General features: G+C 30.3%; 1 protein-coding gene across 2 annotated transcripts in view; it reads left to right on the top strand.

Annotated features, from left to right (window-relative positions):
• LOC136990919 (putative ferric-chelate reductase 1 homolog) overlaps positions 1–22,079 on the top strand; it is a 49,331-nt gene that overhangs the window by 5,335 nt on the left and 21,917 nt on the right. Inside the window, exons 1-7 of one of the 2 annotated variants that reach the window (XM_067289389.1) lie at positions 2,800–2,939; positions 10,354–10,539; positions 10,611–10,750; positions 15,490–15,581; positions 16,458–16,572; positions 19,066–19,287; positions 20,384–20,479. In XM_067289389.1, the coding sequence (XP_067145490.1) occupies positions 10,359–10,539; positions 10,611–10,750; positions 15,490–15,581; positions 16,458–16,572; positions 19,066–19,287; positions 20,384–20,479 (846 nt within the window). In that variant the 5' untranslated portion in view covers positions 2,800–2,939; positions 10,354–10,358. Of the gene's footprint in view, positions 1–2,799; positions 2,940–10,353; positions 10,540–10,610; positions 10,751–15,489; positions 15,582–16,457; positions 16,573–19,065; positions 19,288–20,383; positions 20,480–22,079 lie in introns of those variants that run through there. The other variant, XM_067289390.1, reaches the window with a different exon arrangement.

The raw sequence follows: 22,079 nt of genomic DNA, 5'->3' as shown, positions 1-22,079 counted from the left end.
TTAATGAAGTACAGTATGTTATTGCATTAGTTTTATTATAAAACTTCTATTGCACTAACACTTAATTCTTAATTTTCATAAAACATTCCATAAATTTTTCTTTTTATTTAGAACTAATGATAAATAAATTGTCTATTGTATCTTCCATTAATATACCCATTTATTTATTAACATAAAAACATGTTAATATTCTTCCAAGGCATTAAAGGAAGAGCTACACAAGCATTACTAGGCAATGGTTGACTGATTAAAAGTTTAGTTATTTAAATAATAGGCTCTTTTATTTCTAGATAAACAGAATAAAAATATTTTCCAGTTCTGCGAATACACAATAGGAGACTAACTTAGATTATTAAGAATGGATAAGAATAAAAAATTCCCGATTAAAGTATTAGTAAATTCGTCATTTACGTTGCTTATTTTACACACGAATGATAAAGATTCGCGAATAACAATAAAAGAATTAGGGATTTACCCGCGTACCATTAAAAAAAATACAAAATAATACACTGTATTACATAGGAGCAATAGAAAGATCATTAAAATATACTCGTAAAATTACAGAATACAAGAGATAAATTCAAAGGAATAACAATATTACTATACAAAACTGTAGTTTTTTTTTTTAATGAAGAAAAGTTTTGGTTTAAAAATTAGGCTAATTTAGCTTATGAGATTATAATATGTAATTAAATGGCCATTATTACTTATTCTTTTAAAAAAAATTATAATGGAAAAAATTTATTAGAGCTGAAAATATCGTGTTATTTTGTAAGAAAAATTACTGAATTTACAACTGAATATAATAGAACTAAGTATAATTTCATTAAGTTAATTTGTCGTTATTATTTACTTAATTACTCTTATCATTTGTAATTATTTTAATTATATTTAATCCATCCGGATAGATAGTAATTTTTTATTTAATTATTTTCTGTATAATATAATTATACTTGCATCCATAAATCTATAATTTGCAAATATAATCAAAGAAGTAATGGATAATATTCAAGAGTAGCTGTATAGAAGCGTGTCGCGCTTCCACTATGAGGGTCCGGGATTCGATTCTTAACGGGGCAGGCATTGATTTTTTAGTTTATAAAACTAGAAACAATGCCTGCCCTGTTAAGAATCAATACTTTATGAATGAAAAAATTTAATTTTCAGTAAATTTTGATATAATTTAAATATTCTACTCCTATACATTCGATATTAACCTATTAAGATCATACAATTTTTTTTAATTTTAAATATTAAAGGAAAACATTTTTAAAAAAAGTAATTTATAATGTTTATTTTAGATATAAATTTAAAAAATCTAATCCTAGTTTTAGAAAGAAAATAGGATAATGCCTGTGAATTAGGTCAAAAAATATCACGAATGACCATGAGAAGTTGTTAGGAGGATCGAACAGATAAATGACACAATTTTAGAATTATTTTTATATTATATTAGAATAAATATACTGTAATTATTTATATAGAAAACGTTTATAGGCGTTCTATTTATAGTACTTTTCAGATGAAATCATTTTATAATTTAAAATTAATATTTTAAAATTCAAATTATTTTAAGTAGCTTTTGCTCTTACCTACACACAGACACAAAATTCAAAACTTTGTTCTGGGTTATCTTTTGTAATTTTCACGAAAACAATTATTTAATTAACAGAATAATGGAGAAAATCACGGATAAACGTTATCTCGTAGTAATAAGCTGTTATTTGTTTACCAGAAATGAGGACTGGTAGATATAACCGTAGTAATTTACAAGGAAATTAAAAAAAAAAAAAAAAAAAAACAATTCTAAAGCTATAATTGGGCCGACATTTTCAAATTGAAGATCTATACATTCTTACTGTCGTTCGTCTGTTCGTCTGTCCTTCGTTAATTCAAAGTTAATTGAAAGTCGAGACCAGGTAGGGACATCGATTTCGATTCAAAATTTTTACCTACTACATAGAGCGATAAATTTGATACAGAATTGATCCTATGAATTTATTCTAATTGTTTAATATACTTCAGATTAGTGTCACACTTCATTTACTGGCGGTTTAAAAGGCAAGCAAACGGTTGATTATAATATAAATTTAACAGTGTGTATAAATCCCAGAGATTTATCAAAATGGTATTAAAATTAATGAATTGTAAATAATAATATGGTAATAAGTGTAGTACTGTATAATATCGGGAAGTTATTACAAAAAATAATATTCTTAGAATTTTACAATTTCCTCTTACGATTGCCTAAGGAACTGACAGTTATAGGAAATTTAGAAAATAAAAGCTTAACGTGTGCTTTAAAAATCTTCGAACCTCACGATATCAACACTCTGTTGTAGAATTTTAACACATCGCTTAGATATTTTTATTTATTTGTTGTATCAATACTTAATTATAATTAGAGAAATGCTGTAGTATCTGATCTTATTCTGAATAGTTCGATTCTCCGAGGAACCAATTCTCACAGGATCAATTTCTTTCCTCTAATATATACAGTATATGTATATATTTCTATAATTATTCGTATAAAACTCCTCTAGTTAAAATTTTTTAAATTTTAATTGTCGTGCTTAGGTGCTCCATATTATTCTGTAGCAGCTAAGCGTTAAATTAGAGGTATTAGAATTATAAAAAAAAACGACAACGATTTTTATATCAGACAAGGAAAGCGTTGGAAACCATATTATCGTTAAATTAATATTTTTAAACATTGTGTGTATTGTTTCAAACTTTGCCATCTGATAAGTTTACTCGAGTACATTCTGATAATTAAAGTGACTCAACAAATACATGTTTTCGTAATACTAAAATCCCGGATATGTTTCATGAATTCATGATGTCATAACTTGTGCCGTTCTTGTATTTTTATTATTTATTATTTCATTGTAAAGTACGACTACAACTGGATAAGCCACTTGCAATTCATCTAGAGTTAGGTATGTGTTTTATTAAATATTAATATACAGATGTATAATAATTTAAAATAGATTATGTTTTTTTAGAGGTTTAACTAGTACAATTTAATCGTGTGTATCTTGTTACTATTACTCTAATTGATTTACAATAATTTTTACTTTTTCGGCTGTTATATATAACGGAGGGAAAGTATGGCGGTATTGTTTTACAATTTTGGACTCGGGGACCTTTTTAAACCTCGAGAAATGCCAAAAAAATTGGGTTTTTTTTTCTGTGTGTTCTGGCGTGGGGGGATGATTTTATTTACCCACTTTGCAGCTTAATTCTTGTACCTTTTGTCGAAAATTTTAAAAATTTTGCATAAAGGTTTGTGTACGATACCATTAAATTTTAGTGATTAAAAGTCGAAGGAGTGGAGAAATAGAGGGGGGAAGGTCATTTGTCACATCTCGAGAGGGGTCGGGTTTAAATGAAGATTTTATTCTGTATTAGCATATTTCACAATTTTTACTTTTTGCCGAGAAAGTTATGCAACTCGTTGAGAGATTAATTAGAATTGATTTAAATTTATTACATAAAAATTGAATTTTATAATTTTGGAAATATTTATTTAAAAATTGAAGTTTAATCTAAATTTTTATGTATAAAACATACATATTATCAGTTTATTATCCATTACTAAAATGTTCTATAACCAAGCAGGAACTCAATTTAATTTTTTTTCATAATTAGCACGTTATAGAGCATAACTTAATTACTCTTTTATAGAACAATAATATTATCTAATAATAATAATAATAATAATTTCAATTAAAAAAGTTATATAATTGTTCATTTTTATAAATAAATAAATAAATAATTAAAAATTTTAATAAATTGCAGTCCTGTAGCCAGGAAAAAAAGATAAACCCCCTAAATAGGAGGCAATTTCCCATAGAAAGCCCTCCCTACAGATATTTTCTTTTTTCTTCTCTTTATTAAGAATTATTGAATTATTAAGTTACACTATTTAATTACAAAATATAATGGCTTTGATTTATCAATTTACACGAATTATTCATCAGATATTAGTAACAATTGTGATTAAATACGAGAGCAATCACGAGTAATATTGAAGCCATTTTCATAGTAACGAAACACGATTGTTTGAATTAAATGCTTCAGATCTGTCAAAAACTATATTGTTTTAATAGACATTTAAAATTTAATATAATTTGAATAAAACTCAACGTTATGTTAAAATAATTTCATACACACTTTAAAATTTATAACTTAATTTACTTAAATTATAATTCTATTTTTATATTTCTTAATTGCAATTTATGGTTGAGTTATATAATGAAATTAGAAAATGCAAAATTACTAATTCATTACAATGCTTTCAATGGAAGATTGAATTTCTTAAATTATTCATCAGAATAGCAATTCAATCATAAAACATTCTTTATTTATCGTTTAAATGAAATAAAGGAATCTCTCTTATTTCAAACTGTAGTTATATTTTTAAACTAATCATTTATTTATTTGTAAATATCCGCATTTACTCGAATCTAAGAAGCACCTTAATCCTCAGCCACATTTTTTAATAAGAGAATTCGAGACAAATCTATGTCAACAGAAGCGTTCAGTATTTATTTCAAGTAAAGTAAGTTATACATCACTGTTACGTGGTATTGAAATCGGAAACTTCTACACTTGCCGTGTGATGCTCTTCTGAGTCAACACTACATTGTTTTAGTCACGTTTCCTAGTATTAGTTATAGTACACTAATTAACACAGGATTCGATGTCCACACGCGATCATACTCAGTGACGTTAAAAGCATCAAGATGAAGCAATTTTTGAGAATGATGCACAACTTTTACTGTGGATTTTCATTCAAATTCTTCAGCATTACCATAATAGACTAACGAGATCGAGCTGAGTTTACTTCTTAAATATTTACTATTACTAATATTGCTCTAATAAAATCATCAAAATGATACAATGGGAATTAGTGACAGAAAAATAAGACGTATGGCACTAGAGGACACTAATTATGATGTATTACATCGAATCTAAGACCTCATCAAATCTAACACCAGCCTATTTTCAAGAGATAGTGAGTGTTGTCAGGTTGAGGGATTAATCCCTCCGCGTAGGGCATTTTCACCAAAACGGATTTAGGGATTTTTCTTAGAAAATAATCGAAACGTAGGGATTTTTAGAATGCCCCCTAAGAAGGAAAAGAAAGAGAGATTCTTTCCAGCAAGGAGAAAACAAAGACAACAATGATATTGTTCGAATGTCGAAAGAGTAGTTTGTTGGATCGTTTATAATAGACATCAATTGTAATGTCAGCCTTTGTTAACGATTGTGATAATATACTTCGGTCACCTTGTTTTATCACGTTGTTAATACAGCATATTTCAAATTATACGAATATAAGGACTTTATAATATTTTTCATATTAATTTTCCTTACTAGCTTCTGAATTTGTAATGAGAGGGATTTTTTAAGTGTACGTAACATACGTGGAAGGGGTTTTGTTTCTTACAACCAGAAGATACTTAACATTCGAGTAAATACGGGTAATATATGTTATTTGACAAATAAGTTTAAGCAATATTCTTATTTTTTTACTAAGGAAATAATATTGCTTTGCTTATTATTATACCTTGTATATAGTAAATTTGATGGTTCAATTTTGAATGGGTTTTTTTTGGGGTTTAGGAAACACAAAAAACCGGAACTTCACAGTTTTGTTTCTTAAAAACTTTTTTCAGCATCGTTGTAGATGGTTGAAAACGTTTTTCTAGAATTCTTTGGAGCGAAGAAGTGGTTTAATAATAGGATCAATACAAAAGAATAGGTTCAGTAATTTTTAAATGCGTAAAATAAAAAGTAATGATGGAATATTTTCAATAAGTAAATATATTTATTCTTATATATTAACCTAAATTACAAATATATCGTCGTTTTATATTATATAAAATTGATTAAAATCAGTTTTATATAATAGTTTAAGAAAGAGATCTGATTAACAAAATTTAATTACTTGATTGTAATGTTTATCGCTGCATGATAAATGCATTATTCAAATGACACCAATAGATAAAAGTCAAAGAATTACCATAATTATTACCAACCAAATTATTAGAATAGGTTGGGTTAGGTTAGAACGTGCGTCCCCACTGTTTCCTTTCTTCTATTTGCTGGAATGAGAGACGAGCCGCCATTTTGGAACCATAGGTAACATTAACTAAAAATTGTATTATTGAAATACAGTCCTGAATATTAATGCAGAAAATTATATATTTACTTTAGTTTGGTATTTCTTCTCACTACACCAATTTCGTTAGGTTTTTTTATTTTTCTTGCTTTGATTTTTATCTCCAATACTACATCACACCGTAATGGATATTTTAATAGTGATGAAATAGACTCGTATTAATTTGTACTGTTAAATACAATTTCGTTTTTAGCTTTATTTTATATTTTAAGTATTTACCCCGTGTCTGGAAAATCAGAAAATCTAGAAATTCGGATCACTTCTGGTCTCAAGTTTGGTCTTTTACTTCATTTCTTGTACAGTACTTTGTGCATTTAAAGTAATACGTTATACTGTATATAGGCCTATATGTTATCATTTCATTACTTTTTCCATTAAATTTATTTTATTTTTACTTATTTATTTATTTTATCGCTAAATTATAATACGTAATACTTATAAAAATAAATATATTTTTTTCAAGTACAGAGTGGTTATTGTTATACTGATCCTACTGGAGCCCTGTTCTAATGGACTCGTGTCGATAAAACTTAAATATGCTATTCACACTATAAAAAATAAATTTTTGAGAAACGAAAGTTAGTTCATATTTTCGCCATTAGGTGAAAATATGGCACTTCAAGAACAGAAATCGTAAGACAGTAAAGCAAAACTTTATTTTACACTTAATGTGTTCAGTATGCGAACCATCTGGGACCATTACGTATTGGAAAACATAATAGGCGCGGCACGCTAATTTCTACTGTAATTTGCATAACATTACATCATCGTAATTGCCTTAGAAGCGCTATATTTTCGCCTAGTGGCGAAAATTTGAACTAACTTTTGTTTTCCAGAAAGCTATTCTCCATTGTGTGAATAGCATATATATAAAGTTTCATCTTCATATGTCGATTAGAACAGGCTCCAGCGTATTCTAAGTAAGGTCAGTTTAATTATAGGCTAACCACTCTTAAAAAATATGCTTAATATTTGTATCAAAAATTTAAATGATTCATAGTTAATTTTAATTAAAATGTTATATATACAATTTGCATATAGCATTGTATTTTTATTTGCTAATGCATAATGCTGTTTTCAGTAAAGAAAATCACCTATTTTATCATTTTTTTCTCTACAATATTAAGTATTTTTGACTTTGTAAATAAGAAAACTACTTCAAAAACACCAAAATATATATAACAATAACTATACTTAAACAACATTTAAACTTTAAAAAGTGTAAAGTGCTTATCATTAAATAAACTGTTAATGCTGTAAGCATGATTACTTTATCTTTATCATTGTTATCAAGAAAAAAGTTAGTTGATATTTCTATATTTGGACATTTCTATAATGAAATATGTATTGATTCATTATCCTGTTTGAGAATACATTTTAAGCATCAGTTAAACAATAAAAACATTAATATATATATATATTTCCCCCCTCTTAATATTTATTTCTATTGTTTTTATATTTTTAAAGACAATTTTAATGACTTTTTTTTTAAAGTAAAAAAATACATTTAAAGTAATTACGTTTTATAATCTTTAACCATCGTCCTTGAAACATTTTAAGTGGAAAGGGATGGCAAATGATGTTCCTAGAATCGTGAATAGACGAAGTCATTATCATTGTGTAACCTTCAGACCGTGCCTGTAGCTACATTTCTAAAAAATTTCCCTGGAAAAAAGGTGTTTGTACTTATTAGTAACATATCAAGTAATTCACAATCTTCATTCTTGTTTCAATATCGGCAACACAAAATCAGATTTTGTATATTGAAAATCTCATAAATTTGGTTACTTATTCTCAGAACTTAAGTAGAAATGTTCTGATAATGTATATATATATATATTTTTTTTTTTTACATCTTCTTTAATTAATAATAAAAACAGTAATAAATAATAAAATGGCTTTTATTTGCTAGTGAGTAACCAGTTTATTCCATTCAGGAATAGACGTTTTCAAGGTTAAATTTGAATCATTGTTTGACCAAGTATTGAGTTGATGACTCAATTTGTATAATTTAATTTTTAAAAATTATAAGTCTTTGATTTTGTTAGTGTCAATTGCTAGATTAATGTTTTCTTTTTAGTTTCAGCATACAGTGGGAAATAGACTGGTTTTAATTTTATCCATTATCGTTTTTTATATACCCCTCAGCTCTGTTGACGGTAAAAGGAATTTTTTCATTCCCATTGTGGGTTAGACTAGGCCTAAAATATGAAGACCGGATAATTAAGGACACTCCGACATATCTGGGTCAACTTATCCAAACAAATTTCTGAGGTTTTGACTTGTATTCACATTAGCTAACTCTCTATATAATTATTTGCGTAAATATATATATATATATGTATATATATTCCTCACCTACTCTGAAAAATCTAACAACGAGTTGCGTAACTTTTCCGGTAACAATATTAAAAATTGCGTGCGGCAGCCATCTATTATATTTTGATTAATTTGAAATTCAAATTATTAATAGGGAATTGAATTTTATTCAGGATATTACATTTTGTACCTTATTCTAGATATAGGCTGAATGAATGATAGAGGAATCTGTATATCTAAATATATAAAATTGCATGTCCCGACTGACTGACTGATTGATTCATCATCGTCCAGAGCAAACCGCTGAACCTAAAGAGGTGAAATTTGGTACACAGGGTAGGGTACGTCATGAAAATGCACACTAAGAAGGGATTTTTGAAAATTCCCCCCGCGGGGGAGAGGGAGAGGATTGAAGCTTAACCTGAAGAACGGCTTCTAACTGTACTATTTTAGATGCGATTTTTTGTTTTTAACTATGTTTAGTCTTCATTAAGTTTTGTATTTATTGAGTACTTAGGTGTATTAAATTGATAACATTTTAGACATTGTTATGGATATTTTTATATATTTTGATTTTTTAACTAAATATTCGAACCGTTTTAAATTCGAATTTGTTATTGCATATTTGTTCGATTATATAACGATTGTAAACTGATCGGGACGAAAACGTTCGTTTGAAACAGTAAAATTATTCTCAGCAATAATGGGTACGTGTTATATAACAATTACTATAGTTGTTGAAGATTACCGTTGATAGTAATAATTTAATTTCCAAACGTACAATATTTACCAAATCATCCAAATCGTTATATATATAGGCCTGCCATTAATTGTTCTTCTTTGTTATTAGATAAAATAAAATTTTTCAATGATTACTTGCGTGTGGGAAGATCAACTAGCACGGTGGACTTAAGTCTAACGTGTCTGAATCCACCAGAAATTGAAAGGAAAGCCGATATATTACACACTTATTAGAAAATCTGTGGATGCAATCCAATGATTACTTACAAGGACCTTTGATTGTATCCCTTTAATTTCAATGCTTCTTGTTACAGAGAAGTGCTACTCAAAATGGCGGTCCCCGTACTTGTTCCGGCGGAATTCTTCCACTGCCACTCCCGAGAATGTTTCCAGAGGCAATATTATAACATCGATAATTAAATCATATCGCTACAGTATCTATATACAGTACTTAAATTCGGATATAGTTAAGACATTTTTATACGCGATAGTTAAAGTATGATGGATTACATTCTTTATTTCCGTAAATTGTATGACATTGTATCTAAGTTTTCTCGAATGTCATTGATTTCAAAGGATGGAATCATATCCCTACTGAGGAAATTTAAAAATAGCAATGAAAATTATACGTTTACATTGAAATATGCTTCGGATTTCTATTTTATTTTCCTCAACAGTATCTTGGCTACCCCGACAATTACATAAAATTATACAAAAAGTATTTATTATTTACTAAAAGAAATGATAACAATTCATGTTTATAACGTGTAATTCATTGAAATTTTATTACGTAACGCTACGGCCTATACCACCACCAAAATTACATAATCCGTACTTTCGATCAACCCCCTTAATTGTACTAAGAAATAATACACGAACGTTACATTTTAATTACACGTATAATTGTATCAATATAAAACAGTAACATATTCGAAAGTTTACTATCTTTAATAAAGTCATAGGATATTAAATATATTATTAATTTATAATTATATGCATTATTATTTATAAAACATTTAATAAAACACTCGACTTTTCTTTAAATGACACACATATTACAAGAATTAAAAATTAATTGAGCTATAAAATTTTAATATTTGCAGGCAAAATGAAATTCTTATTGTTGTTAATTAGTTATATTTACTTAACTTCGTACGAAGTGGATGCATATAAATCAGGAGCACCCGAAGGTACCTGTAAATCAATGAGTCCACATCATGGTGCAACTGCTCGGACAACACCTTCCCCTTATGAAGTATCTGTAAAACCTCTAAATGGACAATTCGAAGGTTTGAAAAATTTAACAATATTATTTAATTAGAATAGTGCATTTTTTAAAATGATGTTATTTTATTTACAGTATCTATAAAGTCAAATAATTTCAATACGTTTAGAGGCTTCTTTCTTCAAGCTAGAGAAAGAGATAATCCAGATGAGATCGTCGATGGAGAATTTTCTTTGCCTTCAAATACTAAACATGTAAATTGTGAAAGTAGTCAGGTTAGTACAGATAACAATTAGGCAATTAATTATGCTTTAGATAAAATTTTTATATTACTGTATATAACTTTGTGTGTTATGATAAATTTCTGCAACTGTCTGAATTCTTAACTTATTTTTATTAACTCATAAAATAAGAGCTTTAAAAAGATATAATATTTAATATGGATTGAATTGATGGCCTAAGGTTAAGCAAGACGTGGGAAATCTGCCTCCGAGAGACTTGCTGTAGCAAACTAATCTTAGATACGTGAAGAAACTTCGGAAAACTACACTAGCCAACTACTAACTACCAGTGTTCGGTTGTTTTATCCATTTAACCCAGTGTTTTTTTTAGCTTTTTTCTAATTGCGGTATTCCCAACTGGGTAATTTTTTCTTACAGCACCTCTACTAATTAACTACAGTATAATACGTATTAATTAGTTTAAATTGAATATAGTATTAAATAATCTAATTGATAATCTTAATTATATATGCATATACAATAATTTTGGTTAATGTATACCTAGGTAGTCCAAGATGGCGGCTCGTCTCCGATTCCAGCAATCAGAAGACTGGGAACAGTGGGGACGCACGTTCTAACCTAACCTATTCTACTAAATTACCATAATTATTAGCAACCAAATTATTAGAATAGGTTAGGTTAGGTTAGGTTAGAACGTGCGTCCCCACTGTTCCCTGTCTTCCGATTGCTGGAATCGGAGACGAGCCGCCATCTTGGACTACCTGGGTACACATTAACCATAATTTTTAATAATATATACGTAAAAAGTTTCATTTCGTTGCTCATCACTGTATTTCGTGGTACTCCTGAAGTGTCATTGCAGCACTCTTGTGTATATCAGCCACCCCGTTGAAAATCACTTTGTCAATGGTGAGCATTATCTAATAAGGAAATGTTTTTAACAAAATATTCCGAAAATATTTAGTTTTGGATCGATGCTTCAAAAATAAAATAAACATTTGCTTAAGAGGTACGATCATATTGAATCCCTAATTTGAATGCGATTTCAAATCCTCACGAGTAGTCCAAATTAGAATTCGTTCTCCAGGTTAGAGTTGATTCCACGGGTATACTATAGATTACCCCCTATGGAATTTAAGGACTTAGATTATATATTGGAACTCAGGGGACCGAGACGAGTTCAACGGTACCCTATTTTTGGACCGGAGACGAAAAATAAAAAAGTTATCATACTTTTTCACTTACCATACTTTTTTAATGCTCTCACGAAGACGGCACCATAGTTGCTAGTACTGCCATCTTGCGGTAAAGTCTGCAAACAATGACGTCGGACTACGGTCATCTCCAGTAGGGTTAAACACGCGATACGAGAGCGGAGAGAGCGACGCGACTTCCGATCATCGCGCGATCGCCATTTCGGTTAATGTTACTTATGGCAGCGAACGTGGCGGCCGTTCCGACTGTTCGTGCTCTCGACTGACCTCCCGGAGGGGAGCCGCCGGCAGGCCGCCATGTGCTAAACGTCACTAGTTATTGATTCACGGTAGTTATTGAACAAAGTAAAAAAAGGGGGGGGAACGTCTACTAAAGGCAATTTTAACGGCAAGCGACGCGACTCCCGATCGCGATAGCGAGGCCGACTTAGCGGAGAGAGCGACGCGACTCCCTATCATCGCGCGATCGCCGGAAAAAAGTATGATAACTTTTTTATTTTTCGTCTCTGGTCCAAAAGTAAGGTATCGTTGAACTCGTCTCGGTCCCCTCAGTTCAGATATATACTCAAAGTCCCGAAATTCCGTAGATAGTACAGTAGAGCGTCGAAAATTGGAGTCAATTGGGGACTGGGGTTGTTCCAATTAGTCATTTGTTCCGATTTCCGACTTTGTACGAAAAAATATATTAACCTGTCCGATGTTCAAATTTTTCTCCGTTGCGTGTCGCTTCGTGTTGAATTTTCGTCGATTTTAAGCCTAACGAAAATTTTTATAATAATAATCGAGGCTATCGTATCGTTAAAAATTATTTCTGCGTTTTGTACAAACAAAATAAATATATCGAAGAATATAAAAAACATGAAAAATTATACTTTAGAAGTAAATCTAGTATCAAAAACGTTTGATTCGGCACGACACAGTCCGACTGAAAATCGTTCCGATTTCCGGCCATTTCAATTACCGACGTTCCGATTAACGACGCTCTACTGTAATCTATAATATCCCCTATTCTATTAATGTACTAACCGAATATTAATTTATTCAGAGTTTATTCATCAACAAATAAATAAAATTCAAAATTGTCAACGCAAAACAGAGCTCTTACCAGCCTGGTGGTGGCTGCCATCTTGTTTGTCTGTGTATCGAGCACCAAAAAGACGCTTGTAGTTTCGGGACATTCCAATTTTCAACGCGAGTGTTGAGTGCTTAAGTCATCAACGACGTTCCAACTCGAGTACGAAGTGCTTAGTTCCCATAATTCCATTCTCAACAAGATGGATTCCATTCAAATGTCTTACCAATTACCCACACTCCATTGGAAAGTAGCAGCCAACATATCTGTTGAGTGCTGAGTGTGTTGAGTCAGCGCTGACAACAGCACCACTTCAACGTTGAAAAAAGGAACGAATTTTAGCAAACGTTGAGATCAGCGTTGAAAATTGGAATGTCCCGTTTGCTAGAAGTATGCTGGCAACAACCGGAAGTTATCTTAGATTTTGAACAGAGGTGCTGGCTGCACGCTGATATTTTGAATATGCCCATTGTTTGGCTAGATGTGTGGAATAATGCCCACACGACGAAAAACAATGCCACACTGAGCAGGAAAACGCGTGGTTTCGTAAAATTAACACCGGGTCATGTGGGCACGCCGACATAAACCAAAACTGACGTTAACCGAAGTCGACGAAAACCGAGATATTTATTACTGTACTGTGTTGGTGTCTCGGCATCTCGTCAACAAATCACTAAAATAAAAAAAAATTCTAGCAACGAGTTGCATAACTTTCCAGGCTTTTATGAAATTTTATTTTAAAAATAACAAAAAAGACAAGTATTTTTCAGACTTTTCTTCGCAAACTCTTACGAAATTGTTGAAAAATAAAAATATTTTTAATGAAAATTACTGTTAAAAAGAGACCTTTTTGAACTTTTTTAAAACACGTGTGTTGGTACTGGTGGTGTTATAAATTTAACACTTTTCTACAATGCTGGAGTGAGAGACACCAGATGGTTCTGATGATTTTTTGCTGCTTGCCAATATCCCTCATTACCAGGAATTTTTGTGCAAAGAAAGATAATTTAACTAGCAGATCCTCTTATATTGTTCATGTTTAGTGAGCTTCCGATTGAAGGATTTTGAGGTGTATCCGACGCGTGCTGTGTTGATGCCGGGTATCTTGTTTATGGTTGTTATGACATACACTCTACAGATAAATTTGTCATCTGTGATATCCTTTTCATTCTGTGGGAGGTGGTATAAAAGTTGGGTTGCCATATAAGTGTAAAATTTTGAGATCTTGGAAGCATACATTCACCACAGGATGCTTTGTCTAACCCCAGAGGTCACTTGGTCAGAGGAACAAAGCCAACGGGCTAACACCTCCATATAATTCATTAAGAAGAAGTATGAATTTCGTAACATCACTGTTACCGACATGTGTTTAAATAGCAAGGACGAGGACTCCCTTTCTTTTGCTTGGCAATACACTGAAGTGTCGCAAATCCAAACATCAAAAATCTTGATTTGGCTATTGAAAAATGAATATTAATTAACCCTTTCAATGGGTTTTGCACCCCCAAATTGTAGACCCCTATACAAGTAAAACAAGCAAAGGAACCATACCTGTACATGTTACTCTTTGTGAGATTTTCTTCCAAAGATCAGTTTTTAACATGCATCAATATACTGCCTATTCTCCATGCTCCACATCATCAAGCTTGTTATCACTTACCTTGACTGATGCTCTGCATGTAGTCACATGCTTCAATGCTTGTACCTCCACACTTGGGTGGGTGAGTCCCACATCCCCCTAAAACTATATAACATCAAGTACAATACTCCATAAACAGTCGAGTGAGCTACTCGAAGCTGGCATAGTTGCGTGGGCTAAACAGTTAAATGTGCCTTAGCGGAACAACATACCTCGTGGTCTCATGCAATCTGATTTTGAGGGGCAATTTCTTGCATAGGGTTGCTTGTAGGGGTATGGTTCCCTTGACTTCTTTGCTCCTATGGATATGCTCTACAACTCTGATAAGGTCCCAACTGTCTCATTCATCAGCTTGAATTGTATTGTATTTTTTGTTTAAATAAGTTATAATGATTTTGTAAATTATGTTTTAAATCTGTTCTTTATGAAATACTGGCTTGAACTTGGAACACTTAAACTTGAATTATGGTGTGTTTGGAATTTACGGTGTGTAAGCTAATTTATACATACTATATGAATTTACACATACATATATGAAAATCTGTATAGGGTCCAGCTCCAATTAGTCTGAATTTTTGATGCTTCACTTAGTCTTTGACATCAACTCCCACAGTCCTAATTCGTCCTCCTTTGCTCTTTTACTTAATCCCATCTTCTTTCCTAATTGACACTAGTATTCTATTTTAATTCCATACCTGAAGATGATCTGTTAAACTGAGCAGAAACATTAGCATTCTTTCAATTTTACCCACTGAAACATACATTGATTAATTAAACAATTATAAACAATTACTGTTACAAGCATTTTTAAAAACTAAGTTTTATGAAATGTAATCTTGTTTTTTAGAATGCTCTCACTCATGACAGCAACATTGATAAAAGTGAAATTACAACAGTATGGACACCAAGAGGTGGATATAAAGGATATATTATTTTCAGGTATATTTTCTTTTCTTTTTTTTTTTTAATGCTAACAAAACTAATAATAGTTTAAGTTTATAAATATATAAGAATAATCAGGTTATATCTTCTAGCAATACATCAAGGTAGGGTATAACAGAAAAATGAACCTTTTTAATCACGTTCAGTGACCAGCAAGTCACAAGCTCTTGCATTCAAACAATTAAAATTTAATCAAAAATAACTGAGTTTTAATTAACAGATATTCAAAATCCTTATTTAAAACTTTTTTCTGAATAAAGAGTTTAGATTGCTTTTGATTTAGATTAAAAAATAAGGATGAACTAACCTTTGCAGTTACTCTGCTGAATTAATCAATGCACCTTTAACAAGGGGTGAAGTCTAAAGATGCATTCTTTATACTTCACCCCTTGTTCTTTTCAAACTGGTTAACTGGCTGTCCTGAAGTGTAGAGAGTTGAAAATAGAATACCAATTCCTCATTGACACTGGTATTTCACTTTTGACTGTCTACATCTAGGGAAGACCTATTAACTAGGTTGAAAATGTTAGCATTCATTAAACTTCATCTTCTGTTAAACATATATTGATTAATTCAGTAGTATGTTAAAAAAAATTATCATTACTTGAATGTGTCAAAACACTTGAAAAAAGCATCTGCAAAATTTGTTATAAATATTATTTATATCAATATTTAATTAAAACTAAACTTGGTTACTTTATTTTGAATCAATGTAGATTTCTATGCAATAGTTGCAACGTTCAATGCAATTCTTTGGCCATACGTTATTTTCGATAAACAATAAACAAGATATTAAGCTATGAACATCTTAAAACAAGACTGTAATTTATATATCATTTCTATTTTTTTAAACATTAATAACATTTTTTACAGGGCAACAGTTGTTAAAACTGCCAAAGAATTTTGGACAATGGTTGATTCAGATCCTGTTGAAGTTTCACAGAAACAAATTACTGACTCTCATATTCCTTCTACTGTTACCACAAAGGTAAAATTTTAATTATCTTTTAGTCATTGTATATAATATTTGTATAATAGAGTAATTTATAAAAGTAGATTATATATGAATTTCATTTATTTTTCTATAATGGTTCCCTTTGTTATAAAACTCAATATTAAAATTTAATGTTGTGAATTAATTTAATTCTCATAAACTGTTTGATATTTTTTTCCCCATATGAATATAGTCAGTTTTGAAAATTTGAATGCATTTAAGTTGCATTTACACAGTTATTTTTTGAAATGCATATAAATGTGTTTTTATCTTTAAATAACAAACACTTATAAGTTGCATATTGCAAAGTAGTCAGTACCATCTTACTACTGATGTCCTTAGTACATCTTATCCAAGCCCTCCAAATTTTTCATGGATAATTTGTATCTTGATATCATTTTCTATTTTTCTCTTGTGTAGCCAATGCTTTTTGGACAAAACTGAAATTTTGAGTATTGACTCATGGAATATTAGCAATTTCACTTAGAACAATCTGAAGAGGCCACTGAGCCGTACCTCTCGAGAAGGAAATCGGTCACCGATTACGTCCACGAGTAGTGTCGTCGTCGTGCTGGAGGAGTGATACCAGTCCGACGGTCGTTGTCACGAGTTCCTTTTACATAAGTATATACAAGGGTTACAATTACCTTGTCTGTGGAATGTTCGGAGCACACGGTAAGGTGAAAGTACAAACAGAAACACGTCAACCCAGAAAAGTGAGTTAGCCTCATTCGTGACGTCATTTAGCTTGAGGACGGTGGTCGAGCACCCCTTGCTAACTGCTGCAAATCTTATAATAATTTAAGAAGCGACAATGCTATTCCTCTCCTCTAGTAAGCCTCTTTAGAACAATGATTCTCAAACTGTGGGATTTGTCTTTAATGGGATGTAAAACCTTTTCTAGGAGAAAGCAAAGATAAGTTATCTTGTAATTAGGATTAAATCATTTGAGTAGCTCTGTGGGCTATTTTACTCTTATTTTGTTTGAAATGTAGTTATGTACTATCAAAACGTTTTAAGAAAATCATAATTTTATGAAGTATGTAGGAAAAGAATGATGAATACATATAGAGTTAGACCCAATGTATTAGTTTGTATATGACCAAAAAGGATCAATCTATCAATATTATCAAATAAAGAGAAAAGAGTGTTTCTCAAAAAGCAAATTTTTTGAGTCACAAAGATGAAGCAGATAATCAAATTACAATAAAAAAAAATATTTTGTTCAACAAGATCCAGAACTTGTATCTTAAGCAACGGAAGTATTTGGAAATACTGACTTTTTCTTTGAAGTGGAAACAGTTAGAAGATCAAAAAAGGAGAGTATTATATGAAGTGATGCAAATTAAGCAAAAATAACTTGAAGCGAAAATGAAAGCTGGAAAATTTCAAAACAAATGTGATTTAGATGAGAAAACTGATGATGGAACAAGGGAACATAAAAAGCACAGAAAAGAAATGGATATAAAAAAAATTTGGGTAGATGAACTGACAGGAAGGAAACACAAAACATATTATAGGTGATTTTTTTAATTTCCAGATGAAGTAGAATAACTTGAAAAATTGGAGTGCTATCAAATGTTGCATGCCAGATTTGTCTGATTATAAAGACTATAATTTTATGAAAATACAGTATATATTTTCATTATAATACATTTTATCAGTAGGTTTTTATGAATAGAGTAAGAATTTTTTTATAAAAGTTCTTGCACACTTCTTGCACTAATTGCAAAAGGAAGATTTTGTTTTTTTTTAATATAAATATATACAGTCGACTCTGCATAAGTCAACACCCGGATAATTTGACACCGTAGATTAATTAGTCAGTTTTCTGTGGTCCCGGCCGACTTACATAGGCAATAATGTTATTAATATTAAAAAACTTGAATTACTCGACATTGTTTAACTCGTCACCACTGGATAATCAACATACTTTTTCTGTTTCACACTTTTTAGAATTCTGATAAGTCGACTCCCCCCTGAAAAAATGAGTTCACACCATACAATAAGCTGTATAAAGTAGCTTTAAAATGCTATGAACATTATTAAAAATAAATGTTTCTTTGTATATTCAAAAAATAGGAGACCTTACTTTTGGGATTACCCTCGTATAAAAAACTATGTCATATTTTTATCATTTAATTTACACCATTACAGTAAGCAATAAATGGCACAAAATTGCTGTGTAGAACTTATAAAGGAACACACTTGATGAATAAAATAGACTTTATTTTGTATATTTTATTCATCAAGTGTGTTCCTGTATGATAAGTTCTACACAGCAATTTTGTACTTTTTCTCAAAGAACAGAAAGAACAGGAAGCAATCAAGCATTAAACAATAAACAATTTCAATTTTAACGTTTTTTCTAGTATATTGTGCAAAAATATGCATATTATTATTAACGGCTTAAAATCTTGTCTAGTAAATTGTATTAAATGATTTTTAAATAATAAATGACGATAAATTTTTTATATTTTATGCTAGAAACCGATGGCTGATAAATCACTTTTAACGTACGACGAGTGTGGTGGAACAAAAGGATGTTTTGGAATGCCTGACAAATGTATTGAAAATAAAAACTGTGATATATTGTTTTCTTATACCTATGAATCTGGTAAAGATTTGGTAGAGTTTGAAATCAGTACTAAAGTTGATTCAATTTCTGGACATTGGATAGCTGTTGGGCTATCTGAGGATCAATTCATGGTATGTTTCCTTTTTAATCCGATATTTTAATAAAAATCTTAATTTAATTTAAATTAAATAATGTCTGGAAAGTTATGAATATTAAACAAAAATATTTCAATAAACAGTCGCATCTTGGTTTTTGAATTTAATTCATTCCTAAAAGTTATTCAAAAACTTTAGATTTGTTCTAAAACCAAAACAAATTTTCTCATAAGAAACAATATGAAATGGATTAATATGTTCCTGACCCCCAAAATAGTCTTTTTTTTACCTTTTTAGGTGTATTTCATGCATAAAAATGTATACAAATGCAATGTAATAATATATGTAATATAATATTATATAATTAAATTTTTCTTATTTAATTTGACTTAAGCACCTTTTAAACATGAATTCTTGGATGCCATTTATATTACATGAATGTCAATTAATGCAGTTTTTATTAATTAATTTGATTTAAATTCAACTTTGTGTGTTCCGAAAAACAGAACTAGTATCTTTCCCTCGGGTGCATTGAAATCTAATTTAAATTTGTAAACTTTACTTTGTAAACTTTATTTATGTCATCTTCAAAATTTTTAAAATAGAGAAACACAAAGAATAGGTTACCCGATGAAGAACCGTTAGGTTCGAAAACGTTTGTAACTACTTTGTTGTGGATGATACGTGCACCGGTAAAAGGCATTTAGATACGTGAAACTTTACTGTTCTCCGGTGTAGATATTCTACCATCTTTCGAATAGGATACTTTAATTCCACAGACTGACATAAAAATAACTACAGCAAAAGAAATAAAATAGCATCCAATCATGCTATTTAATTTTTATGCTAAAATAGTATTCTAAATTTAAACAGTAACAAATTCTGATCATGAGATTTGTTAATTTGAAATATAATCTAAAACAAATTTTTCATTTAAAATATTTAAAATATGAAATTGCTTGTGTGAAATTAATGACAGAAAATCAAAAATATTTAGTGAAAGAAATGTAAATGGAAGAAAAAACTCCACCAAAGGGGTTAAAAATATTTATAAAACTTTTTACGCTTACATTTCATTTTTATTATTTAAAATTTATTATTTTTAAGATTAAAACATATATATCCTTAATAGGGTTCGGACAGTGTCGGAGATTGTGTTGTTGCTAACGGCAAACCATCTTTTCACTATTCGTGGAATGAAGATAAATCAAATGCAATTAGAAATAAGGTAAATGCTTTTTTAAAATAGAAATTTAAATATTAACGAAATTATTTTTGTCTATATAGAAAATAAATTAGTTTTACTTCATCCAATAATATATTTTATATAATAACATAATACATAATATTAGGTTAAAGTCTACCTAAGTAGTCCCAATGGCTGTGCTTCCAACTGTTCGTCTCCCGACGGACTCCTCCCCGAAGGGAGCCCCGGCAGGCCACCGAGTGTTTAACGTCACTTTTATTGATTCGTGGTAGTTCTCAAACAAAAGAATAAAGGAAACGTCTACTAAAAATATAGTTAATCTGTTAAGGTTAATCATATTAGTCATTGTAAACCGCGCTTTAGTCAGTCGCTGTCTGTTTATTTTGTGTGTCCGATTGTCAAAGAACCATTCAGGATCGAATTACGTATATACAAGCTAAGTGTTTGTTTATCGTCTGGTCAATGTACACTTCCGTTTGTCAATTGTTCACGATAGGAGGCGTCTTTTTCGTGTAAGATCCAAGTCGGATGTATGTGAGTTAATAAATGTTCTTGTTGCCTTTGCCTCACCCTGTTTTTGATTCGTTCGCGGTTATAGGAAATCACCACATAATCTAATCTAACCTAACCTAACTGAAGTGCTGCAATTGGGACTACCTAGGTAGAATTTAACCTAATATTATTATCATGTAATAAAGAATATGTTGAAAAGAATAAAACTGCTTGAATAGATAAATCAATTAAACATATAATTATGGTGATATAGTATACATATAAATTCTTTAGGCAAAATTCTCTAGAGGTCGTTTTTGGAACATTATATCTTGAATTTTTCGAATTTGAAATGAATTCAAATAGTTGTTCGAATTCGTTTATTTTGGATTTATTGTTTTTGAGTTACCTGAAGGATGGAAATGATTAAAATATTTAATAATTTCCAAAATATATACTATATGTGCCACTATTTACTTTCCTTCTCTATTATTTACACTTTATATTGACTAAAACGAACTTTCTCCTCCTTATCCCTGGGAGAGTTGAATTTCCAAAAATCTCTTATTAATGTGCATTTTGAGGCATACCCTACTAAAACAGTCAAAACTGTAAAAAACCACATTTAAAATAGTATAGTAGAAGCTGAGTTCTTCAGGGTTATCCTTAACTCTCTTCCTTGTGGGAGGAAATTTCAAAAATCCCTTTTTAGTATACATTCTCTTAGCGTACCCTACAAAAACACAGTCAAAAACACAAAAAACTGCATCTAAAATAGTACAATAGAAGCTGAGTTCTTCAAGGTAATCCTTAACCCTCTACCTCTTCCCCACAGGGGGATTTCCAAAAATTTTTTATTAGGGTGCATTCTCGTGGTGTACCCTACTAAAATGAAGTTAAAAATAAAAAATTGCATCTAAAATAGTATAGTAGAAGCCGAGTATTTTAGGATCAGCCTTAATCTTCTCCCTCTTTCCTGCGGGGGGAATTTCGAAAAATCCCTTCTTAGTGTGCATTCTCGTGACGTACCCTAACTGTGTACCAAATTTCAACCTTCAACTCCTAACCGTTGGGCTCTGCGCTTGTTATTATTATTATCATTATCAACCCATCTCGATTATATTATAAG

Source organism: Centruroides vittatus, unplaced genomic scaffold (assembly GCF_030686945.1).
Source record: "Centruroides vittatus isolate TY-2023 unplaced genomic scaffold, ASM3068694v2 contig_1381, whole genome shotgun sequence".
NCBI classification, from domain to species: domain Eukaryota; kingdom Metazoa; phylum Arthropoda; class Arachnida; order Scorpiones; family Buthidae; genus Centruroides; species Centruroides vittatus.
The sequence above is the reverse complement of the archived record's forward strand: the minus strand, read 5'-3'. Positions and strand labels throughout refer to the sequence as shown.